We start from the raw sequence: 22,722 nt of genomic DNA on the forward strand, positions 1-22,722 counted from the left end.
CACATCCATAAATCAATCATTATGTATCTACATAAAAGAATCAATCATTATGTCTAAACATATGTACGTACATGCATCGGAGAAGAGACGCACAAACACATGCAGATATCTTATCTGAGATGCTCCCAAAAGTATGCAATTATAATTGTGGAAGTGTCGCTCAAAAACACACGCGCATATGAGAAGCTATGCACGTGCGTCTGTAGTTATAATTTTATAGCAGTAACTAAGTAAATTCTGGAAGCGCCTAGAAGATGCAACGAGGAAATCACAGAGTATAAAAGGCAGCAACAGTAGAGGCGCGATAATCAGTTTTAATTTAAGACGCTATCTGGCGAGCAATAGTAGTGTTATTGTGAAGAACTTCAATAAAGGCCATTTTGCATTATTAAAAAGTGGAGTTATTTATTCAACAGTTTAGTGATTAGAACGTTAGCAGAAGCTTTGGAATAAGCGGAATTTCAATAAATTCGTTACAATATTAATGCTATAATCTTGATTTGTGCATAAATACTTTGGACACATTTAATCTGTATGAGGTTCTTACGAACTGGACAGTTCAGCCAAACCTAGCCTGATCTGCATATGCATTAAAATTTGATTACATTCTATTTGAGTTTCTAATGCAATATCACAAAATGCTTCATTTTATTTTCATATATAAATACGTATGTTGATAATATTTTTGATTTCCGAGTATCAATTTAAAATCTCTATTGAAAGTTTTGTATACCTGCCTTCTTTCTCATGTTGTATTCTCGTACATGCTTACTAAAAGAGCTTAGGGAATCTCTTAACTGAATTTTAACTTTTACTTTCATCTTTTACTTCAATGGAAACCTTACTAAAACTCTTTTTTTGTCCTACTTATTATTTTAATTTATTATTAAAATTAAATTTTTCTTGTATAAATATGTGTGTATATAAATGTAAGCATGTCCCACGACAAAAATTTAAAATTGGAGAGGCTGTGTTAGATTTTTAAAGCTATGCAAAAAAAAATTATTTCAATAGCACCGTACTTACCTTGAAAACTTGGCGAGTAAGGAAATTCTCTTTGACTGGAAGCAATCTGCAATGAGTTTAAAAAAAAACGAAGTCAAATACAAATTAATATGTAGCAGGTTATTGTGAAATGGAAGCCTTTGGATGAGATATAATAAAAAGAGATGCTTGATAAAAACTTTATTTAAGGTAGCGCGACGGAAAAGGCATTTCTAGCAAATAATCGTATTGGAAAATAAGTCACATTTTATAATTTACTTAATAATTTGGAGAAAATTTAAACAACGTGGCATCAGGACGGGCAAGGCGTCAGCTGTTTCGATTATACCTTGTAGATCTCCTCAAATCCTTTTCCCCGGGGAGTGGGATTTTAAACCGCGCTCGTACGATGGAAAAGTATTGCAAACGCATTCAGCCACGTCATGCCTTAGTTGTTGTAAACTTTATCCCAATTGCCTTCCTTGCATATTTTATTTTTTTGGCACAGCACATACTTTGTATGTAATCATGTGTTAAAATTATGCCTGTTCGTAAGGCGGTTTCAAAGAAACTGGTACTGTTTTTGTTTTTTGTTCTAGAACTACTACCACTCCCAGGAGAAAGGGCTTTGAAGAGATTTACAAGGTATAATCGAAACAGCTGTCGCCTTGTCCGTCCTAATGTCAGGTTGCTTAAATTTTTCCCAAAATTATTAAAAAAATTATAAAAAATTAAAATTTGCTTCAAATAAATGTTTTCATACATTTAAAAGCAATAAGGGGAACCCCCGCTTAATTCATACAGTCACATTTTAGTTTCCACTTTTGGCTCTAAAATAATCCAGCTCTTTTCCTCTTCCTTTTCCCTTTCTCAGCCGCCTGTGACAATTATTCTTTCCCTATGCATCACTCTTCTTAACGTTATAAGGAAACTCATAGTAAATCACATATTGCAACTACCTACTGCAATGGCCCCTAAGCTCAGAATCTCATGTATTTCTGAAAACTTAACCATTTGCTATTAAAAAATTATTAATCTGTTATCAATCTATAATCGATGTATAACGTTGCAAATTGTATTATCGACGTGTTATATAAAACGTACCATATTGTTATCGATATGTTGTCGAAAAGTTATCAATTTGATATCAGAAAATATCGATTTGTTCTCGAAAATTTCCCTATTTGTTTTCGATAATTTACCAATTTGTTATCAAAAAGCAATCGATTTCTTATCGGAGTGTTACGAATTTGTTATCAATAAGAATCCGATGATGACTCGCTATCCTTAATCGCTATCCGCTAATCCGCTATCCTATCGATAATTAACTACCCTTAATTAGCCGATAGTAAAACAATAAATTGTCGATACCAGTTGTAACCAATAAGAATCCGACGAAGCTCTTCTCAAAGTGCATGAAATTATTTCTTGCTGATAAAGCTATATCTGTTTCTCTTTAACTTCAATCCCCTTGGCTGTTAGTCTGGTGGTCACGCCTCTTTTCGCCTGAAGTTGACTTAATTGCACAGTGCAGTGCATGAATTTTGAAAATGTTTGTTTTTTTGTTCAACACTCACACAGAGACAAAAGAGAAAATTCTATTAAAACCTTACATTAATTTGCGCTTCAAAGAATTCCTAAAATCCAATGTCAATACAACCAGACGAACGGTAAAACAATACTTTAAGCTTGCCAACGAAGTGCTGCAAATGCATTTTACATTCAAAATATCCTTGCAAAAACAACAAAAAAAGCAACAACTTACAATAGCACATTTAAAACTAAGTGTTTACTTACTTGGCCATTTCGGAAAGCTGCAAACGTCCATCTTTGTTAGCATCGAAGACTTGCAACTGCAAATAAGGAAGAGAAATAGAGAAAGAGAGATGAAGTATAATTGTAAGTGTTGTAAACGGATATAAAGACAATGAAATAAGAGTGCGCACCCTGCCGTGTTGAATATAAATTACTAAATTTTATGCATAGTGAATTTGTTGAAAGCCACATTAATACGAACATTTCATTTCGCTTCTTGAGTTATATAATCATTTAAGTTAAACAATAGCTCAGCTTAAGCTAAATATGCTGTACTACAGTTATCGTTTACATTTCAGATTATAAAATGTTTTGTTGTTGTTTTTTGCATACAATTTACTGCATAGCTCATGTTATCTAACGACTTACTACCACAAAATATTAACACTATTTATTGTGCTTTTACTGCCCAAATGTGTACGCCTGAGCGCCTGTAAGTATGCAAAGTATTGCACATTTTAAGTTCCCATTTCATTGTATACCTTTATGATGCTCTTAGCTTTTCAGGTAGTCTACTGCCTTAAGGTCATTTAAAGCTTTCGAATTGGTAATTAAGTAAATTTTACATTGTTGCTTCTTTAACAACAACAATATGTATCTGGTAATTTGAAGCATCATTAGTGAGTTGCAGTTAAATCGAAGATTTTTCTTATAGTTGAAAGGAATTTAAGGTAAACGATGGATTTGTTTTGAAACTCAGTTACATTACTTGAATTAAGTGTTTGTTGTTATTGTAGTCTTTAGTCAGTTAATAGCTCAGTTTGTTTGATTAGTTGTGGATAAGATAACTGTAAATTTGCGCGTTTGATTTTTAACTCGGAGAGAATTTATATTAAGTTTCGTGTTTATTTTATATTTATTTTGTTATTATATATTTTAATTATCTAAAGCGAAATCGCAGAAAATGATAGATAATTTTGTTTACCGCCGTAATAGCCCACCGTCTGTTTTGTACGCTTATTTCGAGAAAATTTTAGAATTTTTTTTTGTTTTAGAAAATTAGAGAAAATTTTATTTTATTCAATTTTTAAGTAGGTTTCCTTGAGCTAAAACTTGAAACTTGCTATACAAATATTTAAGTCAGAGCCAAACACAAAGCAATTCTCTAAAAGTAGAAAATTGGAGAAAAGTGGAAAATTGGAATCTCATGACCGGGTTTAAAGTAGCTTTCTGGTAGCTAGCTAGGGACTCGAGCATCATACACAGTTTTATGTAGCTCACCGGTGAGCTATATATTTAAAATTAATAAACAATGAAATTGAAAGCTCAAAAAAATCCGTTAGGTGGTTCACCTATTTCCCTGAGACACAGAAAATTAGAAAATCAATCTCAGCCTGTCCTGCTACATAAAGCAGGAAACTGAACATTAACAACTTAGCATTGGGTCATAGATCTATAGCACTCAACTATCCCTTCGATCATATTGTTTAATGGCCCTAAAATCGTCAATTTCTAAATTTTCTTTTTAAATCATCGTTCTACATAGGATTCCTCAAAGAATTTAACTCATATATCATACACGATTTAAGAAAGTCTTGATACCAAGACGTAGGAGATCAAAAGAAGAAGACCCCTCAGGCCAGGAAATGAAATGTATGATTTAAGTCTATCAAAGTAACATCCAAAGTTTAAAAACAAGTTTTTTTTTCAATTATAAAAAATTTTTCTAAGTTGAGTGACTCCTCGGCAGTGGTTTGGCAAACATTCCGAATGTATCAGTGAAAATTTATCTGCCTTATAGCTACCGTAGGGAAAATTAAAAGGGACCGCGATGCACATTGTGAGCGAGGCGCGGCCTAAACCTTCTCAAAAAACAGCATCATGTACTCACTTATTTTTTTATGTACAATAATCATAAACCAGTAATAACTAACTATTTTTTTTAAATAACTCTTTCCACGGCAGTAAGCGAAGAAAGGGAAGAGCGAAAAAATTGGTCGCTGTAGAATATCACAGGCGATGAGCATCCACTTTTTCGGTCCAACTGCTCCTCAGCTTTACATGGCCAGGATAAAACATACGGCATGCTTGACGACGGGGTGAGCTCAAGTTGCGCATAGAGCGAGGAGGTGCGGACGGAATAGTAAATCGTTACCGAGACGCTCTAGCTAGTGCTTGTTACCGGCACGCACCGGAATTATATCTGCCAAAGGACCATTGGCATCAATAGCTCTCCTTCAAACTTTTGGGAGAAACCGTCATTGAATGGGCAAACCTTTGGATTCTCTTTCCGTAATTAACTTCTTTCCCAAATAACTAGACGGCCGCCGTGGTGTGATGGTAGCGTACTCCGCGTACCACACCGGGATCACGCCCCGGGTAAAGCAACATCAAAATTTTGGAGACAAGTTTTTCAATTAGAAGAACAATTTTCTAAGCGAGATCGCCCCTCGGTAGTGTTTTACAAGCATTCCGTGTGTATTTCTGCCGTGAAAAGCTCTCAGTAAAAACTTATGTGCCTTGCAGATGCCGTTCGCAGTAGGCATAAATAAGTTGGTTCCCTCCCGCAAATTTGTAGGAGAAAAAAAATAAAAAAAAAAAAAATTTGTAGGAGAAGCTCGGCCTAAAATCTCTTCGGAGGTCATCGTGCCTTACATTTATTTATATTTAAATAATTAGGCTTGAAATCATGGCTGTCGTTTTATAGATCTCTAAAACGCAGGACCCCTAAGGTTAACCTACTTAAAAAAATTGTTTTTTTAAGTTTAAACTCGATTTATATTTCCAACATTAAAGAAGAAAAAGTTAATTTTAAACTTTTGAGATTTAAGAATTTAAATTGTGAAATGAAACTAATCAAATAAGCAAAAACAATTCTTTCAAACTTTTACACCACTGCATACAAATAAATAGCTATACTTGTGAGAACTGATGAGATGTAAGAAAAAAAAACGAAAAGGCGTTAACGAGAGAGAAGTACTTAAAAATCCATATTAATAAAAGCCAAACAAGCCAAACAAGATTGGCAGTAAAAGTTTGGAATTTACAATAATGGCTAAAAAGAAGTTCAGATAAAAACTCGTAGCACTGTTCTAATGGGAAATAACGCACAGGAGCTATAATTAGGTTCAAAGCAAAGGAAGAACAAGAGCCGTCGATATAATGGAAATGAGTAGAAAGTTTTCAGAATTATTTAAGTGTACTGTGTTAACTATTATTCAAATTATTCTAGTATGTAGATAAGTATGATTTTCTATACCCAACGTACCCAATAGATAGCGCACTCGTGAGTTCAGCAAATTAGGCGGATGTTGTGAACAATTTTGCCAAATCAAAAATGTTCTCCTCTAAGAAGCCTTTTGTTAACAAGATTCCTAAAAGGGCTAAAATCATAAAAATTCAAAAGTAAATGAGGGATCCCAGGTGCAGTATATCAATGAATCCATAATGTGACGCCAGTGCAGGCTCCTTTTGACCTACTAGATTACAGAAAAATCTGCTTGTGAATAATAGCATGAATTTAGAAAATTTTATGAATACATAGAAGATATGTTGATGAGATCATCCCAGTAATTCATAACATTTTAATGCTGCTTTCGGTAGCATCACAAGTATTTACACACGTTACACTACTTTGTAAGTCATATTTATAGTTACCACTACATGTCCCACCAATGTTAAAGCGTTCAGCCAATTAATTGAAGGCACATACACAATGCAAGCGAACAGCATAATCGTCAACTGAGCGCGCGTAAACTTCTCAAATTGTTTATCGTAAGTGATACCTAAGTAAGAAGAAATTTTTGCACTGCACAAAGATAGTAGGACCACTTTTATCGCTACGGAATGTATCCCGAACAATATCTCTCTTTTCAAGAACCTTTTCGTTTATTGACTCCTCTTACCAACTATTTTTGGTGTATCTGCAAACGGAGAGTGGATACGGTCTCAGGTTCAAGGGAACTCTACCAACACCTTACCTACGCAGCTAGGCCACCGCATAAATTCAGCTTTAGTTTGGCATCGGTCAGCGATCCACTGGTTATTTGAATATCGGGCCAGCAGATATTTTGATGCGTTAAAGACCTGTAGGTGAATGCAGTTTATGGTTTGCACTCCTTTTGTCTTCAAAACCGTGGTGCCTACACCACTGTACCTTAGGGATCATAATAAACTACTGTTAATCTGTTTGTTTGATACTAGTCCCAGTTTATTTGGAAACCTATCCACCGTTTGTTTGGCATCGAAGCATCCGTTCTTTTGGCAATTAACGCAGATATTACCGATCAACCAATTATTTGGACACCCACTCACCGATCCACAAGCTGTTCAACATCGGCTCGCGGCTCACCGATTCGCTTGTTGGTAGGCATTGATGTGTCATTCATTGATTCCTTTGCACTTTTGTACATCGACGCATTGGTTATTAAGCAGTTATTTTGACACATATCCTGCAGTTATTCAACATCGGCTTACCAATTCACCAACACTGTCTGAGGTCGCTACTCACCTGCTGAACCACTGTTCATCGAACACACCAGGTCATTGAGAGCTTGTTAACATCTGCCATATAAAGGTTCAGCTGTCATCGTCTACCCGTTTTACCAGCCGTTTGGCATCCGCCCGGCTTCCATCGATTTAGCAGCAGCTTAGGTCATGTCCACCGATTTCGCATACATTCCTTTTCTTCGCCTTCGGCTTAGTTATCTACCGCTGCTCTTTCTCACATAATGAATGTGTCTTATTACGACTCTACGTCACGGTACATGTGTGTGTGTGTGCGATTAATATTCAAAGTGATGGGCATTAATTGCCCTCCACGATGGTCCCCTGACCGTTGAATTGTTAAAGATAAAACTAATGGTGAACTCCCAATATATCAGTTGGGCGTGGGAAGTTCAGCAACTTTACTAGCCGATGCAAAGCTTATTCCCATGTTCAGTTGTTCATAGTTCTTAATACAGACGTTTTTCAAATTGGTTCGGAATGCGGTGTCTTTAGCCTGGAAACAGGTAAAAGTCTCAGACTTTTATTTCACTTATCTGTTGCTGAAAGGTATCGGGGTAGATCAACAAAACCAAATGTACCTCCAATAAAAAAAAATGTGTTCACTTGATTTTCGCAATCGTATCCAAGAGGTCGCAGCCCTATATGCCAAAAATTAGATGGAGTCGGTTCCACAAGCATCTAGTAAATATTTAAAGCTAACTATGGGTATAAAAAGTTTGCAAACGCAGTTAGGTTGACACATTTTTTGTTCTCATTTAATATGTATATCTCGCTATTTCGATATGCCTCGAATTGTTCTTGCAATTGCCTAACTTTCAATATAAAAACTTTAGTTTACTTTGCTCCGCCCGCCACCAGGTTAAAACTTCGAGTGCAATGTAAATCCACTGTTAACTTCAGCCAACAAAATTGCGTACTTCTAGCCACGCACACCCATCTCAATTCTCTTTAGTCGCAAATCTCAACTCATTCTCCTTATGCGCCTTATCTATTATCTTCTCCGTTTGGTAACACCACTTGCTTCTCTAATTCGTTTTGTTGCTATGTAAAAAAACCACTTATTGTATTGACTATTGTTTTTAGAATTGTTGATACAAAGGAGGATGGAACTAAAGTAGGAGACACAAATTTAAATGAATATCAAGAGCGCCACTTAAGCCGCTATGCATGAGGAAATAGGTTAGGTTGAGGTGGCTGCCGCGGAGGCTCTTATAGGCCAGTGTAAGGAGGCCCATTGTGATCCCGGAAAAACACACCATTATCTCTCCTCTCCTCTTTTGAAACATCTCGAGAACCTGATAAAAGCTTCCGAGTCATTGTTGTCGTACTTCATGAAATGACTGCCGGGTAGGCACACATAGGCTTATGTCATACCACAAAAGGGCACCATTACCTCTCCTTTTCGAACCATTTCAAAGACATGATAGAGGTTACAATGTTCTTTGTGTCATACTCCACGACCTGGCGTAAATTATCCAGACAGGGAGCTCCCAGGCAGCGTCGTGGTACCACTTATCGCCGGGAAGTTGCACGTGATGTGTTCCACCATTTCGTCTCTTTTGCCATCTTACAACTCTTGCAGCACCGACGATAGGGCACACTAGCCTTTCTGTATGCCCTTCTGATATGGCAGTACGAAGTGTCCAGTTAGTACTCCCTCAAGTGTGGAAATGTTTTTCTTCCTTGGGGTGAAGAAACATAGCACTATAGAAGGTACGAAAAAATGATTTTGAAATGAAATGGAGAAGAAGACTGATACGCGGTTCGGATATAAAAAAAAATTTTCTTACGACTTTAGCTAGCTTTATATTTTAATTTTCTTAATTATATAATGGTGAATTAGAGTGACCTCGGTGCAAAGTGTCACGGTATCATAGAAAATCCTCCCTAAGTTGTTTGGTATATTAAGTATCTATAACTTCCGTCTTCTTGATGCAGCTGAATCGAAAACGTGGAAGGCTGCAACTAATCTAGAAGTCTTGTAAAATTTCTCTCAATGAAGCGTGCCCCTTTTGGGGTACTTCAGGTATGTGAATAGAGGCTAAGCGATGAGTAAAAAGGATCGGTGAATCTCCCGATGTTAGACCTCTTACCTAATGTTGTAGTTGTACAGATACTTATGCCTGCCCCGCCGGCTGATGATGGCATTGTAGGCATGTCTGTCATCCTTCTGTGGAATAGCCAGTTTGTGTGAGTTATTAATTCTTTCAACCTAAGAAGTGGCCGGCCCATATAGCATTTTTTCTTTACAACTTCAAAATTCTTTAGTGGTTTTCTGCCGCTAAGATCTCCTTTATTCCAAAGGCTGATAAGAGTTCTCATGTATTTCTTAAGAACTTCAGTCTAGTTGGTATTTCTTCATTTTCCTTAAACATATTAGATAATCTGTATTATCTATTCATTCAGGATAGAATTCCTTAGGGGATACATACAGTTAAGCAGCAGACCGATTTATGTTAAGACAGGTCCACAGAAGCAGCCTTTTATTCGATTGGAAAAAAATAGATGGGCTTCTGGTGCCCAAAATCTCTTGTTGTCCCACCTACACCTTTGGACTATTCAAAGATCCCTGATTGGTTTACGAATTGGGGGGCTCAAGTGATGTCACAGTCGGGAAAAAATTGGGGGGACGTTTTTAGCGGACAGTTTTGGGTCGGACAGGTTATATATGAAAATTTTACAATCAAATCGAAAAATCGATGGCGTGATATCGCTTAACTTTCGTCCATACAATTCGACCCACCCTAATGACCATACCTACTTCAAATAGAAAGCATTCCACTTTAATAAACAAATGCAAAAGAAAAAAATCGTTGAACCTCTTTCTACAAAGTGGTGCTTCAATCAATGGAATTTGCTTTCACTTTCAACTGCGGCAACTAACTTTTGCAAATAAATTCCTGATGATAAGTTTTGTCGTGTGACATGTTCAATTACAAGTAAACTCACCGAAAAGCACACAACGAGCACATGCTCTAACCGGTGATAAGAAAAGCCACGATTTACACTTTACATGTCTTCTCCATCAAGGGCACACTTTACTTTAGCAGAGTCGCATGATTTGTTACTTCTACCTGCTACCTGCTTACGTTGTCTCTCTTGGCAAAGCTTTTGCTAATGTGCAATTCATGTGCTAGGTTTATGTAAACGTTATTCTCCCTCACACTTTCCTTTATATACAACCTACAGCTTACAACATAAACAGAGTTTTAGAAATGGCTTTTGTTGGAAAATTGGCTGAGAGCAAAAAATTGCAGTAAATCAATTGACTTTGACAATTGAAGTGGCGTTAAAGAGATGGTGGTTGTAATGTTAAAAGCCAGTTGCCGCAAACGCGCAGTTACTTTTTGCTTGTGTGCCTATTTATAGACCTTTAGCTCAAAGGGTGGAGCAATCTGAAGTAAGGAGTACAATATGCCTCTTAAGAGACTGTGACCTTGTTTATATAATGATATTAAATATTGTGTATTAATGTAATGCTTATCTTGTATGTACGCGTGTTTGTACTTTTATCAATTAAGCTCAATTAGAAAATCAATTTAGCGAAACGATGTCATCAACCTTATAACCCACAAATTCATTCTCGATAAATCCTTCAGAGGCTAAAATTCAATCAGAACGAAGAGTTTGAGCTGGAAAACCTGGACAACTGAACAGAATGGGATTTGATTCGTATATAACTTCCATTAAATTTCTGTTCTCAAATGTTCCGCAGTACCGCATGAAATCACTTCAGGTGTCGTTGTTATAACAGTGCTTCGTCCTATCAATAGCGCAATCAGCATAGAAAAGTGAGGATTAGTGAAACCTAGTGGTTCAAAGAGCACTTAGCTTCAAGGAGTGGCCAGAAAAGCTCAACACCAGGTTACAAATTGCTTATGCCCACACTTTTCTTAACTAACCTGTCTTGTTGAATGCAGTTGTATATTATGAAACCCAATGAGCGTTTTTGCTGATCAATAAAAAAGTCACACTCTGACTTTTACGCTGCTCAAGACAAAGAATTCGGTTTGCAGTTTTGATCGTTGACAAACTTTTGGAGTAGAGGCGGTTAATATGCAGAAGTACATACAAATGGGAAAAGCTACTTATGAACGTACCCGTGCAAATATCCTCTGTGTAGCCACTGTATATCCGTTTGGTTGGAAGATAACGTGAAAAGTCAGCATCTTGACACGATCACTGTGGCACAATTGCTTTAAGAGTTTGTTTGGAGACAGCAACGGCAACGTCCAATAAACGAGAGGTGCAGCTGCAAGCGGGCGTCTGCCTCGGATAAAGCGGTTCACTTGAGAAACGGTATTTTTAGATGTTAGATGGTTTCTCGCAAAACGGATTGTGCGATGACTTCGCATCTGCCACTTAAAATCAAACTCCAGTGAAAGTCCACACCCAAACTCGATTAATGAGATAAATATTAATTTTATGATGCCAACAACAAGCTTTTAATGACTTGATTTCCGATTCCTTTAATGGTGCTTTTGGTCGTCAGATTGATGGCCTCGTAAAGACTCGCTACAGAAAAAACGGGAGACTGTCACGCAAGGCGAAAGTTTGTCATTACAGGTTTAATATACAGCTACTGCCTTTGCACCTTGGTGCCCTTTGAAGTCACATGTCAACCAGACGGAATGCATAACCGACGAGGAATATGTCGGATTCGGACCGGGGAGAATAATATAACATTCCTCAGAATCTCCAATTTGTGTTAGGAAGCAAAAAATATAAGTTACTAGCATGATTTTTCAGACGACCAAACCCTTTAAACGGTCAGCATATCCAGCTTTTCTGGCAAAGGGCTGGTGTACACATGTGAGCATGAGTATAACTCTACAAAAGGGTATCATCATTCCTTTTTCTGGAAGAAGAAACGCTACATATATGAACTCAATAGTTCTCGATTGCGTGATTTTGGATACTGAAATCATCACCCTACAAAGGCTGACCATAACCATCGCCCTACAAAGGCTGATCTGTGGTACGCGCACAAGTCAAAGGAATGCGATAGGTTCTGATTCCACTTCATATAAACATAGAACAGACTGTCAATCTACCTTGTTAAGCATAGCGAAGGAAATCTTTGGAGAAGGGTGTGGTAATATTACCCCGGAACTTTCCGAGAGAACTGTGGTGGATTTTTGTAGAATTGAGCAACATCAAGTGAAGCAGCGGTAACAAAGCCATCGAGCTTGAACAACAGAAAACTAGGATCTAAGCCTTTATAAAAAATTGTTAAAGAAAGAGGATCCAAGGGACTAAAGATAGCAGTGCAATCTGAAACGCCAATTCCATTCCAATATATTTAACAACTCCCTACACTCATCACTCCCCTCTAGGTCATTCATTCTACTTACAACCGATTTTTTCACTTTTCGGTACATGATAATGCTCATCTTTACTTTATATAAAACAAAAATAATAATTGACTTAGCAAATTAACCACTTTATTTCGATTTGAGTTTTGGAGTGTTATTTAAGATGGGAACTTTTTGTTTAAGAACAACAAAAAAGTATCCCGCGGCAGCAATGTGCCGATTTGTATGCACTTTCTGCTAACGTTCGAATCGCTAAACTGTTGAATAAATCACTCCAATATTCAGTATTACAAACTGCTCTTTATTTAGATTACTTTAGGAGTAGTACTTCACAATTATACCTCACAACCAATAGCGTGTTTAAATCAAAACTGATTCGTTATTACTCATCTTGCGCTGCTTTTATACTCTCGGTTTCCTCGTTCACCCATTTCACCTAAAGTCTAGTAATTTCGCGAACAGTTGTAGCTCATGTTTGTTGAGTTACCAGCTATATAAATACATGTATATATGTAGTTTATAGCCATATGCATGCGTATGTGTGAGTAACTGCTTCGGCTGATGACTACATCTGTGTGTGTGAGATAGCTCTTAGTCGCCTTCTACATAAGTGTTGCTAGCTTTAATGTGTAAACGTACATAAGAGTGGCTGCTCCATGTTTTTGTTGTTGCGTGATTACTTACTAACAGCTTAGTGATGCTAATATTCGTCACAATACATTTTTGGTTGACATATGACCTTTCAAAAATCGGAAACAAATTTGTATACCAGAATTTTTAGCTCTCAGCAAAAAAGTAAATTAAAATTTTGCATACAATGTTTTTCACAGCGCATAAATATATGTGCATTTTCACGTACTTGCTTACATACATACATACGCAAATATGCCCATACAATAATGTAATAATGTAACGCAAACATGGAGTGAGTGAAATGCAAACAGCGACACGAATTAATTACAGGCAACAAAATGTGGCAACAAGCATTGCGGCCAATGGCCATTCGCATGAACTTAAATACCCCAACGCTGGTTGCCACGAGTTATATACCATTTGTGCAGCTCTTTAAAATACGATTGCACGATGCAGTGTGTGTGGGTATAAAATAAATGTGTGTATATACGTATGTGCTGACAGACCACCAGCTGCCAAACTGTCAGTGAATGAAAACCATGAATGTCAACGCAATTTCCCCCCAATACGCCAACCATAATTAATCGACTCAAGAACATATAAACAGCAAGACGAGAAAGTGAAGGATACGTGGCGTAGTCATATGAAATTAAATCAAGTGCATTTGATTATCTTGCAATGTGAGGACGGAGTGAGCGATTGATTGCAATATGATCCCAAGAGAGTTAAGTTGGCTAACTTCGGTTGTTGCTGAGTGATTGAAGACTTGCTGAAGTTGCTATGAAGGCGATGTTTGTCAATTGAAGCTTACAAACGCACTTGCATCATATTTCTTCTGAGTATAGAGTTGGCATAGCAGATGCATAAATATGCGCGCATCTTCACGCACGTTTCGGTGTTCAGCAGCTGCTGTCTTGTCAGTACCTAAATGCATAAATAAAGTTGCACTGCTGAGCTTTTGGGATTTCGCATGCTTATCTCGCTTGTAATCAGTATGCAATTTCCGTTTGCTTGTAATCAAGTTGTTGCATAATACGCGACTGTCTTCGACGTGCTCTCGTAAATTGTGTGTGTGTGTATTAATAAGGTGTTTGCTTTAAATTCATGTATATTCAAAGTGAGACATTTCTTTAGTGGCAACTCAACTGAAAGCAATAAGTGCATACACCAGCTTGACATGCATACATACTTAAATATACGAATACCCTACAATATACAAATATACAAATATCCTACAGTTGAACGAAAACTATTTTCAAACTACCAAACAACTAATATAAAGGCTCAGCTCAACTTGCCAGCATATTGCCTTCTTGCTATACAAGAAACTGATGTTTTAAAAGTGGTGATCATCGATGAGATGGCTGCTGACAGATTTCGATCAATGGCGAATTAATTATGAGTCGGGTGACATAAGGTCAACCAAGACTTCAAATTGTCGTAAGATTAATTGACTTTATGAACTTTGACTTTATAGCCATTTAGGAAATTTCCCTTCGACCTTAGGACCATTTCGGAAAAAAGTTCAGAACCATTACAGACATTTAAGATCAGCACAAAAGCAAAAAACTTTCACAGTTGGGTTAGACCATAAGTTGAATATGTCCACACCAGCCAAGATTTTAATCAGATTTTGCGGTATAATGAAACCGAAATTAGGGAAAGTAGCGCAACCGGCCTACATTTTTTTTCTCTAAACCTTCAGTCGAATAAGTTTTTCTCGGCTTTTCCTCTTTTCGATTTTTTTACTAGAATGGGGACAAAATATAGGAAAAGCAGATCCGTATTCGAAAATTTTAAGTAAGAGAAATATATCTTTTCATTCAGCTGAGTAAAAAAAAAAATATAGTGTAAACAATAATAAAATATAACTGCAAAATAATGGACCTTATGATCACTTTGAAAAAAAAAGTTTACTTTATAAACATTACGGAAAAGCATTATGGTCAAATGTGGCCATTTCATGTGCTCATAACTTCAACACATTTTGCGCCATTTGCAGTAGCATAAGGTCAATTGACGTTATGCCTGTTGACCGTATGACACCGTGACTCATAGTAAGCCTTTCTCTTTCACCCCAAACTAACTCGCCATTGATCGAAATCTAACAGTAGATCTCATCGATGGTCACCACTTTTAAAAACATCAGTTTCTTGTATATCAAGCAGGCATTATGTCGGCAAGTTGAGCTGAGCCTTTATACTACTTTATGCTAGTTGTTTGGCAGTTTGAAGATATGTTTTCTTCAAGTTTAAAGTATCTGTATGTATGTAAAATTTGTGTATGAACTTGTTGCTTTCAGCTGAGTTGGCACTGAAGGAATTTCACTCTTTAAACTTACATGAATTTAAATCAAATCCACTTAAGCAAACACCTTATTAAGACACACACAACTTACTGATTGGTGAGAACTGTGTGAAATCCGATGCCCATCCTAGCGGCTTGAGTTTATATGACAACAGTAACTAGTGAGAACGTTTAGTTTTAGTGCGTTCTTTATCGTATGAAGGCCAAACCAACATTGGTGACTCGATATGCTGACCAGAACATATTTGCTCGCCCGGACTTTAAAAGAGAAGTCTGTTTGGGAGAGATGTTGGCGGTTGTCTCTTTCTAGCTCTTTCCAGCTCATTAACTCCACAGCTACCTTCACTGTCCCAAGGTACCCATATAAGGCTGATATTGAAGTGCTGAGCCATCTCATTAAGAGATCTGCGGCATTCAGTGATCGAATTTATGTTGTCGACAAATGAGTCCAACTTCTTTCACGCGGTCTGGCTGTGCAAAGTAGCTAACAGCACCGCGTATGGCAAACATTTTAGGTTAGTCGGGAAGGCAAAACGAGATCCGGTGAAAAGATATTAACTTCCTTTCTTCCCGTAAAGATTAGGATATATGTTGATGGCACCCTGAATGGCATGTTGCCTATTTGCCTATTCTTTTAGTGTGTTAATAATCACTGTGTAATTCCCAGAGAGTGCTCAAAATCCGAGCTTCACCGATTTCTCTAATTCGTAAGGCTACGATAACAGCTTTCTCCTTCACTACCAAATCTAGTGGTAGAAGCAAAATAGTGTTGACGACCTTCGTCGCATGCAAAGCACCGTTAATGAAAAGATTTGAGCTCCTGTAGAGTTTTTGTAAGCGTTTGAGGTTCGTGGCTTTCGTAAATGCCGGCCATCTAACCGGAATAACAAACAGTAGAATTTGAAGTACAATGGCGATATAGATGGCTGGGAGCAAAATTTTACGAGGCACTAATTGCTCTTTTAGAGGAGAACAAATAAGTTGTTGCTTTATTCACCCCGAGTACCAAACTTTTTGTTCAGCTAATATTGTTGATAATGCCGCATCTATTATAAGGTAGAGTATTTGAGGGAATTTTCTTTGAAATTGGGTTTGTTCCATAAATTACTCTCTGCTTCTGTTGTACCTATTAGCTAGAGCTTCTCTATAAATTGTAGGTAGAACTCTTATCTCTGAGTCTGAAGAAGTGGCCGCAAGTTACTAGAATAATCGGCAGCTGCTTGCAAGTAGAAAAAGTATCAAGGCCAACTTGTCGAAGGTAATAGACAGGATTTAAATTGCAATCTAACAGCCACGGGGTACCAAAGCCGTTAAATGGCGGAATGTCGCCGCCTATAAGGCGAGAAAGGTGTTTCTAGGGATCGTAACCCTGCTTGGTTTGCTCGTGTTCAGCACCAGCCGGACGTGTTGACTGTCGGTGTTTTTGTTTATGTAGTAATAGTTTCTGAAAACGTTTCATCCACCAGAAAGACCGCATGGGAATCGGTTGAATGCAATGAATTGAATGGTTTCAGTGTAGCCGTAAAATAAATACATTTTCATATAAACAATTGGCATTTAATACAATAATGCAGTCTTTTAATTTATTATATTTATTATCTTTTTGTATGTTCATAAAATGGGTATTTTGTTTTCATTTGTGGTCACTGAGTTGTCTTTCATAATAATTCAATTATTGTGCCAAAAATTCAGCAATCGATTGCGGTTATGGCTTATACTCGCACTATTTCAGTTGGTGTTGTTGTTGTGTTAACATCACAATGGTAGTAAAATATTTCAGAAAATGTGTCCAAATGTGCATAAATACGTGCATCTACATACGAACTTATTTCTTTATAGTTATTTATATATATAAATATGTATCCTTTGTCATATAATTGAAAATTCGTTTCACTGAGCGTTGTTGTCAATACCAAAGCCACAAATTTATAAAAAAGTTGGCAAAAGAACATGAATGGATGTTAAGTCGATGACTGACCAAAAGTCAAGTATCATAAAGTTCTTGTTAAACAAACATAAAGCATTGAATTGCTGTAAGGATGAGGATGCTTAGCTCCGTAACTATTTGGAGTAAAATTGATTAAACTTTATTTTTATTTATAGATTATTTCACTAACCAATTGGGAATTACAAGCACTGCCAGAAGCTTAGATAGAAAATGCCTAGCAGTATCCCTAATAGTTAGGACTTCTGCTGTGGTCATTATGGGGAATGCCCATCTTACCGCATGCGGAATGCCCATTGTTCCCAATGTACGGTGCCATGTGTGTCTTGATGTTCATTTAAACACCTACTCCGACGATGCTTATACCCTTATTGTTGTTGTTGTAGCTTTAAAGACACTTTCCGAAGGTTGTGGGAAGTGTGATCGATGTTGATGATCCTTTGCCGGATATAGATCCGGTAACAAGCACCATTAAGGTACTAGCCCAACCATCTTGGGTACGATTTAGTTTGACCACATGGCTAGGTTATACCTCCTTTCCACCCCCTAGGTCCATGAGGAACTCGGTTATACCCTGTAGTAATCCCCTAAGTACCAGCTCATCAGTCATTTTATTCCTTCGATTCTAATAACACAGCTAGCGCTTAACTCCACACACCTAAGAACGAATCATGCTTAGTTATAAGTATGGTGCTACTGCCTCAAACTTTAGTTCGAATTTTATTTCGGAACTAATTGTGCGCACCGAAATAAAGGACACTTCTGGGCCCTCGCTGAAGTTCTTTACAGCACTTTGATTCGCTGAATCTCAGTACGGTTTCCCAATGTACAGAATATATGTAGGTAGTTCGCAAGCAGTTTTACGACGTTGTCCTACCCGAATATTTTGTTTCCCACGCTTCAAAGTGGTCCTCGTCATTCCCCTTTCCATGCTTTTCTACCATATCTTCTATTTCTGCTTCCTACTTCTGTCTCTCTCCGTTTCTTTCTATCTTTCCTTGATTTCATTCATTCCCTTTATTTCACTCTTGTACTTCCACCCCCACGAATGGAAGAGTGACATAAGATCAACGGCCATAATGTCAATTGACCTTACGACTACTTCAATATGCCACAAAATCAATTGAAAGTAAAATGTTCACAGCTGTTGAATAAAGTCACGTTCAATTGTTTTGCGCAATACTTTTGTTCAGTCGAATGAAAAGAGAAGTTTTTTAATTGATATTAGAGAAAAATTGTAAGTTTACAAACGGCGATGGTTACTAGGACATGTTTCTGAATTTCACTTCTTCATCAGCTAGCTTTTCGGGAACTGAGCGTTGAACTCGAATCTCCAACATTCATATCAGTGCAAGCCTTTTTAGCTGCTAAGCCATATGATATGAATGTTGGCTTGCATTGATATGAATGTTGGAGATTCGAGTTCAACGCTCAGCTCCCGAAAAGCTAGCTGATGAAGAAGTGAAATTCAGAAACATGTCCTAGTAACCATCGCCGTTTGTAAACTTACAATTTTTCTCTAATATCAATTACGAAAACCATTGTATAAAGCAATATGGGTAAAGCTCGCTAATTAAATACATATGAGAAGTTTTTTATTTAAAATTTGCTGATACCGCGCTCCTTTGCTTTATTTTTATAGTCATAGTAAAAAATCGAATAAAAACTGGCCCTGGTCCTCGCTGAGATAAGAAAAACGTAGTCAACTAAAAATGTTAAGAGAATTTTGAAAAAAAAACATTGCGCAATATTTTAATTCAAATTTGCGCAATTAGATTAAAAGCTGGGCCGGGAAGACCTCCTTTGAAATAGGAAGAACACCCCACTAGAGAAAATCTCTAGTTCGTAACAGACGTGCTTTTAGTGTATTCAAAACCACTACTAGTTCACCCTTTATCTCTTTCACATGTCCTAGGCTGTGGAAATTGTGCCCGTCGCATTACCTTTTCTATAGTTCCGAACAAATTAGTTTATTGGCGCTTTTTCCATTCTTCCGAACTAGTGTAACAAATTACAGTTTAGATCAAAGCCTTTTCTTGGTAATATTTCGTTGGTTCTGAATCGGACTGAAATTCTACATGTTGCTTCTAATCCTATATTATACCCTATTTCGACAGTTACGAGAGTCAGTGGGAAAGTGTAGGAAGAGAAGGCATACTAATTGCTCCTTAAAGCTGTTAGCAGTTCTTTTGCAGATAGCCTATTTCGCAAAAACAGCATGTTAAACCTAAATTTAAAAAACAAATTGTCGATTTTTTAACTGAAACAAATATAGTTACTATCGAAATAGTAGTTAATTAGAAATTTGTATCACTAGTTACTGACTTCCCTCCAGGGAAATTCAACTTAGCGTGTAAGCAATTCAGCTGAAGATGGTTGCTTTTTGTGCTGAGCTTAAATTGCTTTATAAGGGTAAACAGAAATCCTCTAAATTTCCATAGTCAGATAAAGTAAGATCACAAAGTGGTCATACGGCCAACTAAATTTCCCTTATGTCACCCCCACCTTCACGCATACTTCCACGCTTGCTCCCACTGTTTCTTCCTTTTCCACTTCGCCGCCGATTACTACTGAAACGGTGGATATAGCTTCACTCACACTGCCACTCCTGCCACTTACTTCTTCCACTCCCACTCACACTTTGGATACTTTTTCACTCCTACTGCGACCCCCTCCCACTCCCACCTCGTTCTCACTCCCACTCGCATGCAAAGTCCCACTCCCAACCCCACTCTCTCTTTATCTACTCCCACTCACACTCGTACTCCTACCCCCAATCTCATACGTACGAGTGCGTAAAGTTTTGGCCTTAATAAAAGTACCTTTTGAAGCCTTTTAGAAACCTTACGTATCTCCCACATTAACCCAACTTTTATAAGCACATTATTTACGATCTTTTTTCCAAAAATAATATTAGCTTTTGAGCTTTTATATATGCATAGTCTAAGTGCTCTAATATATCCATATTTTCATATAAAACGTCACAATGCATCGTTAATGTCTTCTTTTGTCCCTTAAGCGCTTAATCAGCATTAAATATGCTACTTTTCAACTTTATGTGCACGTGCATTTTTGTTTGTATGTACTTACCATTGTATCGGTGTATTCAATTAATTTATCCTCGGAAACATCATTAATTTTCTTGGCCTCTTTTAGCAAATCACGTAAAAAGTTTTTCAGCTCATCGGCTTCAATGTAACCAGAATTATCGGTGTCGTATTCACGCCAAATCTGCAAGAAAGGTGGCAAAAAAAACACAAGGAAGAATATACAATTTAGAAAAAATAGGTGATAATCAAGTGTATACAGTTATTACAGGAAAAAGCAGCGACACAACAACAAGCACAACAAGAATTAATAACAAAAAGTTAGCTTAAGGGCAATGATAAAAGGGCTTTAGACGCATGAATAATAGCTGGGATATGAGCGCATATAAATGATAAGAAAAGGTAGTATTTAGCATAGATGGGTAGATGTGCGTATGGGTCGTTGGGTTGATGGGTTGATGTGACAAAGTACAAAGCATTTGCTGAGCGTAGCTTATTTTAGGGAATGGTGTTATGCCTAAAAAACCAAAAAAGTCGCTCGTAATAGAATGTCGCTCATTGGTAGCAGATGGTGTCGCTAAGGCGACTTACAAAAAAATCTTTTGGCGGAGCAAAGTTTGGTGTCATTTTTTTGCATTTTTACGATTTCATACCCAAAAAATCATTAAAATATGGCGACCTTATGTAAAACAAATTGTACTTTAATTAGCATCATGCTTTAGAGCCATTTTTAGTCGAAATTAGGGAAACTAATGAGACGTACAAAGAACAGATAAGGTAAATGGAATGGGGACCACGATGAGTAATATAAATATATTTAAAAACACTTAAAAAACACGCAAATATGTTGCCCTTTTAGTATCTACAAACCACTTTGATATTGGATTTGTGTCTCCGCTATTAACTCGTTTTGTAGCAATTTATTTAACTACTGCCGAGAGTCTAGAAAATTACAAACAATCATTCATACAGGTGAAGCTATCTGAGATGCTCCCAAAAGTTTGCAATTGTAATTTTGGAAGTGTCGCTCACAAATACACGTGCATATGATAGCTACACACGTGCATCTGTAGTTATAATTATATACCAGTAACTAAGTAAATTCGCCTAGAAGATGCAACGAGGAAATCACACAGTATAAAAGCAACAACAGTAGAGGCGCGATAATCAGTTTCATTTAAGCAAGCTATTTGTTGTGAAGTATCAGTGTTATTGTGCAGTACTTTAATAAAGGCCATTTTGCATTATTAAATATTGGAGTTATTTATTCAACAGTTTAGCGATACGAACGTTGGTAGAAGGTTGCGAATAAGGGGATATGCAGTAAATTCGTTACAATATTTTGCCACCAAGGAAGTTATGAGTCATCTATACCTGAAACAAGTAAGGGTGGGGATGAATTCGGCTCTGAGCCAAAGGCTTCTTAACTTTCACGAATGAAGCTTAACATTAAACTGATGAAATTTGAAAAATTCATATAATATATACGGCCAATCTTGATGACTTTGCATACAAATAAAAGGTCCATTTAAAACACCTTTTGTGCTCCTTACATATCGTATCGGCTAACTAAGGAAACCTCACCTCATCGTAGTTTGTGTTTGCATCCACGCCGTAGAGTCTGCTTAGGATGGCATACTGCTTCTCGTTTCAGCATCTTAACTCTCTTTGTCTTATGACTGAGGCTAGAGCTGTCAATAAATACATTGCTCTTCAAAGACTTACTTACTTACTTACTTAATTGGCGCTTAACCGTTTAAACGATTATGGTCGCTAAATAAGGCGCACCAGTCGCTTGGGTTAATAGGCGCCAATTAGTCTCATTAAGGGAATTCAAATCATTTTCCACCTGGTCGTTCAAGCAGAGTGGATACCGCCCATTTCCAATTAATTCACAGACTGCAGGTTGAAAGTTGCTTAGTTTTTTAATGTTGTGTTGAGTTCCATATGGCTGGTCAGCACACCACGCCTCCGCCCGCTAGTATGGTTCTTATGACCGCAGTGTAAAGCCAAGCCAGTTACTTGACATTTGAAGAATCCGAGGGTTCTGAGCCAAGGAAGGAAGGCAGTGAAAATTACTCGGTTTTCTTACTGATACTATGTAGCAATTCCCCCTTTCCCGGGTTAGCATTAAGTCCGCTTGATTCCTTCCAGGTATGTGTCCTACTAAGCTCTCTCTGCCGGATTTCATATACACTGCGGGTTTATCGTCGACCGCAAATCCTAT

General features: G+C 37.3%; 1 protein-coding gene across 7 annotated transcripts in view; it reads right to left on the reverse strand.

Annotated features, from left to right (window-relative positions):
• Cbp53E (Calbindin 53E) overlaps window positions 1-22,722 on the reverse strand; it is a 262,990-nt gene that overhangs the window by 138,435 nt on the left and 101,833 nt on the right. For all 7 annotated transcript variants that reach the window (XM_067770606.1, XM_067770610.1, XM_067770604.1 and 4 more), the window contains exons 6-8: window positions 20,539-20,679; window positions 2,782-2,837; window positions 1,027-1,072 (exon numbers count right to left, since the gene is read on the reverse strand). In XM_067770606.1, coding sequence (XP_067626707.1) covers window positions 1,027-1,072; window positions 2,782-2,837; window positions 20,539-20,679 — 243 coding nt within the window. The remainder of the gene's footprint in view (window positions 1-1,026; window positions 1,073-2,781; window positions 2,838-20,538; window positions 20,680-22,722) is intronic.

The sequence above is a fragment of the Eurosta solidaginis genome, chromosome 3 (assembly GCF_040869045.1).
Source record: "Eurosta solidaginis isolate ZX-2024a chromosome 3, ASM4086904v1, whole genome shotgun sequence".
Classification (NCBI taxonomy): Eukaryota; Metazoa; Arthropoda; class Insecta; order Diptera; family Tephritidae; genus Eurosta; species Eurosta solidaginis.